Here is an 11,737-nt window from a genome sequence, read left to right on the forward strand (position 1 = left end):
ATGTGAGGTCCCATTGTATGAGGGTACCATTGAGAACAATGAGAAACTAGGGGCACTTTTTCTTACCAGCTTATCAAGCATATGTTAAGAAAACAGTGTTCTAAAATAAGCATTTCACAAATTCTGTTATTTTATATTGTGTGGTGGTGGTTTGTATTATGTGGTTATAAAATGGGGGCTGCTTTACCACTTACTCTCAGGAATGTTCTTTGTATTGGGGTATAATTATAAATATGCTTACCAGCTAGTTTTCTAAGGACAATTTTTGGGAGTGAATATAGTGCATTGAATTATTGTGTATTCATTTTAGAAAGAGGTTTTAAGGTAACTAAATGTAATCCCATGCCCCAGCCAAGTGCTCAGAAGAGAAGTAGGAGAACAGACCACTAGAAAATATAACCTGCTTCCTGATTCGGAAGACCCAACTTGTCTAGAAGCAGCAAGTGAGGGCGTGGAACCTGGTTGTTACTGAGGCTAGACAATTACTCGGTGGGGATGTTGCAGAAGTAGTTCACGTATCATATAGATGGACTGAATTCCTTCAAGTTTCATTCCATCCTGAGAATTTCTTTTCTTTTCTTTTTTTTTTTGCGGTATGTGGGCCTCTCACTGCTGTGGCCTCCTCTGCCGCGGAGCACAGGCTCTGGACGCGCAGGCTCAGCGGCCATGGCTCACGGGCCCAGCTGCTCTGCGGCATGTGGGATCCCCCCAGACCGGGGCACGAACCCGCGTCCTCTGCATCGGCAGGAGGACTCTCAACCACTGTGCCACCAGGGAAGCCCGAGAATTTCTTATTTTAAGAGAGCACACTTTGTTGAGAAATCTGCTTGAAAGTAGAATGCTATGAGTAGATGCTAGATCCAAGTGGAATGATATAAAAAATCATTTTTACACCTTAAGGAAACTAATCTTTCCTTACTATAAAGTTTTTCAGGTCTCCTAAGATCCTGTGGGAAAGGAATATCGTTCCACAGGTGATGAGACTTCCAAGTATGATCTTCAAGTGGAAGACTTGGCAACGTAAAATTACCGCTCCTGATACCAGTGACCATTTTCTTACGTAGCACAAAAAGGGCTATAAACATGAGAAACCACAGTTGAAAATGATACATTCGATTCTATAGACAAAGTACCTTAATGTAATTCATCTTATTTTGATACTACCAGTAAGAGTGAGTCTCAATGTCAGCACAGCAAACATTTTAATAACAATAAACAAGACACTGCCAGATTTTTATCTCATGTATTCAACTATCCCTTCTATGGGAGTAACTCAAAAATGCTATTTTCAGCTCCGGAATCTCTCTGCAACTTTGATTCAGTGTTACTAAATGCCCTGCTGGCCCTCAAAGGCAGAGCAAAAGGAAAATAAGTTTCCTAACAAATCTGCTTGTCTTACTTTCCTGTTCTTTTTGATCATCTCTAATCAAAAAGATAGAGATAATTGTTTTTCACCCAAACTTGAGTCCTTATAAGCCAAAGTTTAGTGCCAAATATGGCTCTCTTCCTCTTTGTGTCCTCTCGTGCTCAGTCAGTCACTGTCATAGCACAGGGTCTTATAAGCTTAAACCTGGGCCTTTGTAATTGCCGCTTCCATCCCATTACAGGGCCACTTCTAAAATCCTGTCATGATGCATCTCTCTAGCTGGGATTCCAAACCAGCTCCCTGTGACTCTAAGCCCAAGGACAAAACGGCCTTGCCAAAAATGGAGTATGTGGATTGACGCTATGGCTATGGTTTTCAGGCACTAGATATTGTGATGGGTGAGGAATATCATAATTAATTCAGTCTCTATGTTGATAAGTTACTTATTAATCTTTATATGATGGATTTACTTATAATAAGTGAATACTTATATTTGTTTGTATTCTTTTTTTTTTAAGATGACCTCTTTCCTCCTCTGACTCTTTATTTATTTATTTAATGGCTGCATCGTGTCTTATTTGCTGCACATGGGGTCTTTCATTGCTGCACGCGGGCTCTTCACTGTGGCGCGCGGGCTTCTCTAGCTGCGGACTGAGGGCTTAGTTGCCCTGCGGCATGTGGGATCTTAGTTCCCCGACCAGGGATTGAACTGGCATCCCCTGCATTGGAAGGTGGATTCTTCACCACTGGACCACCAGGGAAGTCCCTGTTTGTATTCTTAATCTTCATCCACTAAACTTGGTTGAATAAAACAACTAAGTTTAGAAGAACTAACTCGCTACTCCTGGTTCATGTTCTTATACCAAAAGATTAAAAGTTGAAGAACCTATAAGAATTGCTTAGATCTAAATTTTTAACCAACCACCTCATTTCACAGATGAGGAACTGCAGCTTAGTGTGGTAAAGGGACTTGTCTGGGTTATTCAGATATTACTAGCAGTGCTAGACGTAGAACCCAGGTCTTCTACTTCTTAGCCTACTTTTCTCAACATACACTGGGAATTCTCCTTCAATGACTTCTTAGGTCTCAGTCTGTACCATGAATTTATGATCTTTGCTGCTATCCATCAAATTCTTAAAGGTCAGATGGAAACCGAATAAGGTAGTATTTTGAAGACTGGGTTAGATACTTGCATAAGGCATAAAGCATAAAAGCAGTTAAAGGCCATTAAATATGTATTTAATTGGGCAATCATCTCCTTCAGTACCATTGAATTTTCCCTAAAAACTTCCAGAACAGTTTTAGTGACAGCAGATGGTAACTAGACCTAGTTACCTAGGTTACCCAGTTACCTAGTTACCTCGCCAAGAATATAAATAAGGCAGAAATATTATCAGCGAAGAGGCACCTGCAGCCATGTTTTTTTTTAATGAGTTTTTGAAATTATTCAAACTTTTTATATGTAAAAAGAATTCAGGTATTTTGCCTAAAAGCTGCATGTTGTTGAAACATCTTTGGAGCAGAAAATTGGATTTCTTAGCACTCAATGGCATCCTCAGAACCCCGACAATCCTTGAGAATGGAACATTCCATTCTTTTCATCATTGCTGGGTTAAGTACTTTAGTCGTAATGCTAGTAATAGTCCTGAATGGAAAGATCTGATGGACAGAATTAAACAAATAGAAAAAATGGGCAGCGTCTTTTACAGATGTGTATTTTATACTTTATATGTTTTGTTAAGGTATAACTGCAAAGCGTTTCAAACTTACTAGGTTGGCCAACAAATGGTAAATTTTAAGATAATCAAATAATTTTAAACCTTAAGAAAAAATTCACAATCAAGAAAGCAACCCACGTTTTTCCTCAAAATCAAAAGCAAGGCAAAAAATATCTATATAACTTATGATGCGACAATTTTTCAAATGATCATTCTCAGAAGAATGCCAGTGTATGATGCACAGTTCAGAGAAGAAATAGTCTTAACCAAGTAAAACATATAATTTCAACACACTGTCTTACATGATCCTTACCATGGTCTCAAAACTGAATGATGTTTTCCTAATGGTAACCAAAGTTGATTCTTACATTTCATGAAACATAATACCCACTCTGATGGCATTTCAAGAATTCACTGCTTGGAAAAGGATGTTTTGGGGGCTGGGGAGAGTGAATAGTGAGGAAGTGGGAAGAGAGGTTAGGACAACGTCCAAAATGAAACATTTGGATAGAGATAAAGGGGGGAAAGACGATTTAGAAAATTGCTGTATGTGGAATAGTTTTATTTTTTGATAGTTCATTCTTATAATTGCAAAGAGATCATGTGGTCTTAACTCTACAAAGGTTTCTGACAACACACAGTATTCTATCAATAATTTATAAAATTCAAAAGAACTATTGCATTTTTTAAAAAAGATTAACCATTTAACTAGAAAATATTTGAGATACTCAGTAGCAATCTGGAGATCTCTGTCCAGATTAAAATAGACTAAAATGATCAGATGACTAATAAAGTTGTTTTGTAGTAGTGTGGCAAGAGTTTCCCCATAATAACTTGAAAATCAAATTTAACTACATGCTGTAATTTCCCATTCATCACTTTCTGGGGACCTAATTTGTAGAATATTAAGTTCCAGGAAATATTTAATGGAGAAATGATTCAACAAAACTTATCTACTTGCAAGTTAAAATACCGTTCATGTTTCATGCTTAAAAATATTGAAGTAGGGCTTCCCTGGTGGCACAGTGGTTGAGAGTCTGCCTGCCGATGCAGGGGACACGGGTTCGTGCCCCGGTCCGGGAAGATCTCACATGCCGCGGAGCGGCTGGGCCCGTGAGCCATGGCCGCTGAGCCTGCGAGTCCGGAGCCTGTGCTCCGCAACGGGAGAGGCCACAACAGTGAGAGGCCCGCGTAACACAAAAAAAAAAAAAAAAAATTGAAGTAATGCCATTAAATCAATTTTATGATTATTATATTCTCAATTACTTTACATAGAATAACTTGGGACTAAAAAGACAATATTCAAAAATTATCATTCTTAATGTTTTTAATAAAATCCTTTTATTGAAGTAATAAAGAATTAAAATAGTATAACAAAGAGATATTTTAAGAAACCATTTTGATAGTGTAATGATGATTAAATTAGAATTCACAAAAATAAGTGTCTTTTGTTTATATTTAGATGTTACCATCAATGCCTAAGAGTTTGAATTTGGGACTTGGATTCATACAGATATCACATAATATGTTGCAGAATATACTTTCTCTAGCAAATTTTACTCATATCTTCATCTATTAAACAGTGTTTCACTCAAAAACAAGGTAGACTGGTGACAAAAGTAGACAGGTGAAAAACTGCGTTGTAGCCAATATCCACACTATACACTTCCATTCAAAATTAATATGACAAAATGCATAATAGAATGAAAGATTTTTCTGTCTTGTAGTTAACCTATTATTTTCCAGGTTAGCTGTGTAAGAGTGTATCAGGGGCTTCCCTGGTGGCACAGTGGTTGAGAGTCCGCCTGCCAATGCAGGGATCACAGGTTCCACCCCTGCTCCGGGAAGATCCCACATGCCACGGAGCAGCTAAGCCCATGCACCACAACTACTGAACCTGCGCTCTAGAGCCCTCAAGCCACAACTACTGAGCCCGCGCGTCTAGAGCCCGTGCTCCGCAACAAGAGAAGCCACTGTGATGAGAAGCCCGCGCACCACAACGAAGAGTAGCCCACGCTCGCCACACTAGAGAAAGCCCATGCACAGCAGCAAAGACCCAATGCAGCCAAAAATAAATAAACAAAATAAATTTTTTTAAAAAAAGAGTGTATCAGAATCTCAAAGAATGGCTTAACATCCAAAATGGTATCATGAGCAATGGCCACTGTATTCCAATAAATCGGTTTTCATTTTATCACCATTAAAATGATTTCTCTTATGTTCTTACTCCTTTATTTCAAACATCTTTATGAAAGATTTTTAAAAGTTTTATAGATTGTGCAGTGAGTGCTTGGTAATTATTATGCCTACAATGGCTTTTCAAAAGTTGGATCTATCTGGAATCTAAGCATTTAAAAACCAATTAATAGACGGCATTAAATTAAAAGGGTACTACAATGGCATTTGATGTTTCTCACAATAGTCTTCTGGCATAATATGATCCTACAATGTCTTCTTAATAACTAAATAATATTATATTTAGCAAGCTTCATGATCATTATCAGGTATTTAACTCTTTGACATTGGTCATTAATGTATGATACATATAAATATCAGTTCAAAAATTTCCAGTCAATTAGAACAGCTTATTCTACAAACATAGGATAAATGATGGTTTTGAGACCATCAGATTTATTATTTAACACGCCTGACATCTTCTCTCTGACATGGGCCAACATATAGCATAAACGGCAGGAGATAAGTTCCACTTAGTAGCTGTATGGCTTTGTATAGGTTACTTAGCCTCTGTTTTTTGGGTTCTTTCTCTGTAAAATGGGGATATTAATACCTGCCTCCAAACTTCAAGTGGCTATTTAGGGACCCAAGTGAATAACTCAAGTGAAAGTGTGGTGCAATTGAAAGGTACTGCGGTTATTACGGCACATATAACCTTTACTTTTATTAGCAGATAAGCTAGAATTCAGAAGCTGACTGTACCAAGCAGCAAAGGCTGAGCTGGAAGTGAGTTTAAAACTCGTTCAGGATTCTTTATTTAACATCCTCTGAAAACATTTCTTGCTCAGGATTTTTGAATAAGGATTGCATTTCATTTTTATCTTGAGTAAATTCAACTGAGTCAACTCTAGGAGCTGTATATGAATCCAAGCAGGTAAAAAAGTTATTGAGTATTTATTCATCCGTAACATAACAGATATTTTTTTAAAGTACAAAATTCCTGTTTAAAATGTTATTTTTTCTATAAGAGGAAACAGGATCACTAGTTTGCAACAAAGTAGAGATAAATGGTATAGCAGTTCCTTGAGGGAAACAGGAGATTACTGATATAGATAGCTTTATGTGCTTTATCTGCGGATAAGCCATGGTTCCTTAGAATTGATAATATCTAACACTGCAAATGAATGTGTTTTTGCAAGAAACTTTTCTACCAAAACATTCAAGAGCCCACTTTAAAAACTCTGAAAAATAGTTCTTACACCCCAAATTTCTATCATTAGTTAAGATTTAAAAGTTTAGGAGAGTGAAGCTATTTAACTATAGGCCAAAAGGTTAAATACCTTAATTGTCTCTTGAAGCAAAAATAGGAAAGACCGTTTCTTTCTAGAATACCTTTGACTACTATCTTATTTTTCATTTAAACAACTTTTTCCCAGTCCCTATTTGAGAAAAAGTTTTTTTCAGAGATTTCCAAAGAAACGAGTTTGTACACCTGCAGTTTGACCTTGATTTTCTGGACCTTACCCTCTACTCCTTCCCCATTCTAGAAAAAACGAACAAACAAACAACAACAACAAACCCCATGCTGCACCTGCCAAGAGTCTCCTCTGTCTCCTCGGAGAACGCAAGGGGTCGCCCCTCTCCCAGGATTGCATCAGCAAACCCCAGGAGCAAAGGCAGACTCAAGTGTGAAGGAGCAAGGAGCATCCCCTGCTAGGGGAGCTCTCTCCCGGCCCCACACCCACAGAACAATCGGAATTTCAACACAATTCCACCCACTCCCTTTCTCATCCCCACTACTCAACAAGAGGGCGCCTTTGACTTGGCCTTGAGAAGATTAAGGCAGATCAAAAAGCAGCTCGCCTTTGGACTCTGTAAATCCTCTCTAATCGGAGCCTAAGGGTGCTCCATCCCCCCTCTGCTCCCAGAAGACTTGGGGCCGCACCACTGGGCAGCTTCCTGCACGCTGTCCTTGCTGGGGGGAAGTGAGAACGAATGGATGGCCAGCTTTCTTTCCGGTGTCTTCCATCAGAAACAGGGGCCCCTAAACTGGAATCGGAGACCACTCTGACACTCAGGACCCCGTCCCTGCCCTGCGATTGTGTGGCTCCTGGCCCTGGGGTCCTCAGTGGGGTGAAGGAGGGTGTGGGCCATGGGCGCCGGGTGGGCACTGGCTGGAAGAGGGATGGAAAGCAGGAGGCTGCGCTTGTGCCCAGCATCCCTCTCTCTCCTCACCGACCTGCGATTCAGTTCCCCTGGCCGGACTCTGCGAGAAGGGGACCTGGGGACCGCCAGAAACGAGGGCAAGACTCGAGCTCCAAGCCACTTCTTTTGGGAGGCGGCCGCAAGTCTCGAGTGAAAGGGTGAGTGGAGGAGTTTCGAAGAATACAACCATCCAGAGGCCAAACATAATAAATCGGATGCCCCCGACGTGCTTAAATTAGGCCCTCCTGCCCCCCGGCTACACGATCCTAGAGGCGCTGAGGCCGGGCGGGAGCCCCTGGCGCTTTGGTACAGCGTTTCTTAGAGGCAATTTTCAGGTGAATCAAACCTTGTCTGCCCTAGGCAAGCGGCACAAAGGGAGCTTTCAGCGGTCCCTCACGTCCAGAAGCAGGGCACAAACAGTGGCGGAGAAGCGATTACTAAAATCTCCATCTCACACAAAAATGTGCTGTGTCCTTTGCGCTGTACCCGAGCTTGCCCCCAGGGGCTTCGCGGGCCAGCGATCCGAGGTGGCTCTGCGCACGGGACCGGGCGCCGCCAAGCGTCATTGGCTCCTGGGCGGCGGAGGTCCGAGTTGGTCAAAGCAATAGCATCGCTCTCTGCGCCCCGGGAAGTTTTCTCCCTCCCAGTCCCCGCCAGCGCCCCCCACGTTGGAGCCAGGGTCGCCCTCGGCTCTATCTGCGAAGGAACTCCCCACGCCTGCAAATACGCCGGAGCGGAGCGGCCAGCGCGCTGGGCTACGCAGGGGCAGTGAGAGGTGCCTTTCTCGGGTCTGTCTCCTCATCTGTGGAAGACGCCACCTTGAAACAGACCAACCCGGGTTGAGGGTGCCCTGGTGGGGGGGCGGTGCCCGTTTCATACCAACTAGGGCACTGTCCTAGGAAGTCTTCACAAGCCAACCTTCCAAGTAACTGGAATCGGGAAAAGGGGCAGCGAGGAGGCGAGCCTGAGTCTTTAGGGGAACCCCACCCTCAGTGTGTGTTTGCCCCAGGGGACCCACTTTAAAGGGCCTGAGACGGTAAAAGCGCTCACGCGTGACAGGCAAGATTGTAACTGGAAACCTGGCACCTCCAGCTCCCAGCGGCCGGTTCGGCAGCCCTCACATCCGTCGTACTGGGACGCAGAGCGTCTCCTTAAGCGCGCAGGCACGCGAACCCCGAGCGCCCCGCGCGCCCTTCGGTTCCACTCGTGCGTGGCTGGGGGTATAGCGGCCGCGCAGGCGCTCGCTCGCCATTTCTCGAGGGGCGGGAGAGTTCCTCGCGACCCCAGCGCCGCGGGAGGACCCTGCGAGGTCTCCCCAAGCAAGGCGGCGACGCAAGGTGAGCGGGCGCCGCGGCCGCGCCTTCCCCGGCGGGAACTCAGTGGTCAGGGGCATCCAGCCGGCCGGGAGTCCGTGATGCCTGGGGGCTCGAGACACCCGTCCACGTCTCGGGGGGAAAGCACAAATCCCTCGAGCTAGTCTAACGAAGGGCCGAACTTTTCCGCGAACCTGAAATTATGAGGGTGCGGGAGCCACCTTAGCGCCGGGTCCACCGGACTCTGGCACCCAGAAGGTTGCGGGGGAAGAGAGGGGCGCGGAGAGGAAGGCGTGAAAGACGCCAACACAGGAGCCTAAACGGTTACCTCCTCTCGAGGCGTGGGGTGCTGGGTGGGAGGACCGCTGCCTCTGGGAGCCGACTCAGGACAGGCAAAGCGACCCGACAGGTGAACGCGGCGGGAGGGAGCAAATGCGTAAAAAAGCCTGCACTTACTTCTTCGCTGGCGCCTTCCCCGGGAGGCGTTTTGGCTGCCGATGTATTCCAAAAAGTTCAAAATGATAAAAAAACAAGAAATTAGTCGCAAGTGCATAGTAACCCAGTAATATTTCCCTTCCTTTTCTCCTTTTTCTTTTGATTGTTAATTAATATTGAATGTTTTAGAAATACACGTAGGTGTTAGGCGTATATGGAGAGCAAGAGAGAATCCAAGCAGCGGACTCCTCCACTCAGATCCGATAGGCGAGCTGGGATGGCAAACGAAGCGGGTCGGGTGGTCAGGGAAACCAACTACTGTACTTTCAAACTGTCCGAGCCCTGAGCTGCGGGGGCTCCTGTACGGTGGCTGTCAGTGCCGCAAGTGAGGGTTCCAGAAGCAGCGAGCGGCCTCGCCAGGGCGGCCGCAGGTAGCATGGTGCGCGGCGGCGGCGGCCGCGGGCGGGATCCGGGTGGGCGGTGGCGACGGTGGCGGCCCCTTGGGCTTAGAGGTTGCTGCGGCAGCGGCTGGGGCCCCGGGAGCGGAGGGGAGCGGGCGCCGTCAGCACCGCGGCCATGGCCAAGGGGCGGCGGAGAGACCCCGAGCTGCTTCTGCTGTTCGCGAGCAGGAGCCGCTCCAGTGGTGGAGGGAGGGCGAGAGGGTGGGTGGGAGGGAGGGAGGGAGGGACGGGGCGAGGGAGGGGGGAGGGGAGGGGGATGGCTGCTGGGGGCGGGGGGAGCTCGGGGGCGGGGAAGGAAACTGCTGGAGCAACAACCCTGAGCGACCTCAATAACTTTCAATTTCAAGAGGGAAAGAGGGAGCTGGAAAAGTACAGGCGTCGCGATTTGGCAGAGGGACGGGAAGAGGCGCCTAAAGGGTCCCGGGTCTGCGGCGGAGCATCTCTGGACACTGCAAAGAAGGCGGGAGAACGGGAGCCGGAGGGAGTGGGGGGAGGCACAGCGTGCCCAGAAGAGCCCCTCTTCAGAACGGTCGCGGTCGCAGGGAGAGGCAGGCGCGCTCGGGCTGGGACCGTGGAGGTGGACGGTCCAGCGGCCGCGGGACGCCCCCCTCCCCGCCCCCGACTCCGGCCGGTCTCAACCGCCTCAGGCTGGGCGCACCCCGCTCCCGGGGGCCTGCGTCCCGGCTCCCTTGCGCCTCCACTCCCGGCGCCGGCGCGCAACCACTGACCCAGGGCAACTCGCTTCTCGCCCCCTTGGCAGATCGCTGCAGGGTTTCTGGCTGCGGACTCCTTCCCAGCTTTCTTGAGCCCCTCCTCTGTTGCTTTTCTCCTTTCTTTCTTTCAGTAGAAGTAGCTGCAGCTGGGCGCCGGGCGGGTGGTCCTGGGGAAGCTCAGTGGGCACTGGTGGTCAGGTCGGCCGCCCGTTACCTGCCCGGAGCGGGTAGGACTCAGAGGTGTGTGCGCTCACACACCTTTGGAAATCCAACTGTGCTGAGACTTTCTCCCAAACGGAGTCTTTGCTGAGGCTCTGGAAGATTCCTCCTGCCCTCAGGCGTTCCCTCCGCAGTTTGCTTGCCCTCGCCCAGCGCCGCTCTCTCTCTCTCTCTCTCACTCTCCGTCTCTCAAATCTTCTCGAGATCTCTTGTGCAATTTGGTTTCTCACCTGGGGGACTGGGAATGAGATTTGGAAAGATTTTTCCCGGCTTGGGGAGGAGAGGAGAGGGTCCAGGGGCCCTTGGCAGCGAAAAATAAGGTTCGTTGGTCCACCCCGGGGTGGGAAGGCCGAGGGCCGGCCCTTCAGAGCGTACACCCTGGCTCTTATTAGTCGGTGGTAGCTTCCCACCTCTTTTCTCCAGTAGCACAAGTTGAAGAGCTTCCAGTAGTTTCTGAAGAAGTATTTAGTTGAAAGTCACAAGCCCCCGAAGTGATTTTTAACATAAATCTGTCCTATGTGTTGTATTACACAGACTGCCTCAAGGACTGTACTCTACAGCATTACAGTTTTACACAGCCCCAGACTTCTGAGAGGTGGCTTTTTAAAAGTCCCTGATTCAAAGACACCTTGCTAATTCTTATGCTCAAATAATTTCGGTTTCGAAAATCGCTAAAGCCTTGCAGGAACAATTAAGATTTGTGTTTCTCTCTCTTTTATCTATTTGTAACCCCTATTACCAGATTGCCTTAATTTCTGTGTTGATAAATGAGAGGAGAAAAAGTGTTTGCATCTAGCCATTCCATTTTCAAGCTTGCAGTGCTTCAAATTGTTGTGTCTATGACGACTTCTATGCTGTAGCTGTTATACATCCCAAAAGTGAGGATTGAGGAGGGGAAATGGCCTGGAAGCCAAAGGAAGGGAACATGAAATAGGCACTCTTGTCAAGGTGCTAAAAATTAGAATCTGAGAGACTGGGTCTTCCCATATGAATTCCTTAATTAAATATCATTTATTACTTTGCATTCCTGTATTGGAATTTTGGAGGCAGGAATAGTTTTCTTTAGGTTCTTTATTATGGGGAAGACAACAACCCATCAAGATTATGATTTGGGGCTTATTTAAAAATTCC

The 11,737-nt window shown here is 46.2% G+C and overlaps 1 protein-coding gene across 1 annotated transcript in view; it reads right to left on the reverse strand.

Moving 5' to 3' along the window:
• The window catches only part of RSPO3 (R-spondin 3), a 77,035-nt gene extending 67,257 nt beyond the window's left edge, over nt 1–9,778 (reverse strand). The window contains exon 1 of the mRNA XM_060030536.2: nt 9,235–9,778. Within this exon, the coding sequence (XP_059886519.1) occupies nt 9,235–9,331 (97 nt within the window). The 5' untranslated portion in view covers nt 9,332–9,778. The remainder of the gene's footprint in view (nt 1–9,234) is intronic.
• Between the last annotated feature and the right edge of the window lie 1,959 nt (nt 9,779–11,737).

Source organism: Delphinus delphis, chromosome 14 (assembly GCF_949987515.2).
Source record: "Delphinus delphis chromosome 14, mDelDel1.2, whole genome shotgun sequence".
Taxonomy (NCBI): domain Eukaryota; kingdom Metazoa; phylum Chordata; class Mammalia; order Artiodactyla; family Delphinidae; genus Delphinus; species Delphinus delphis.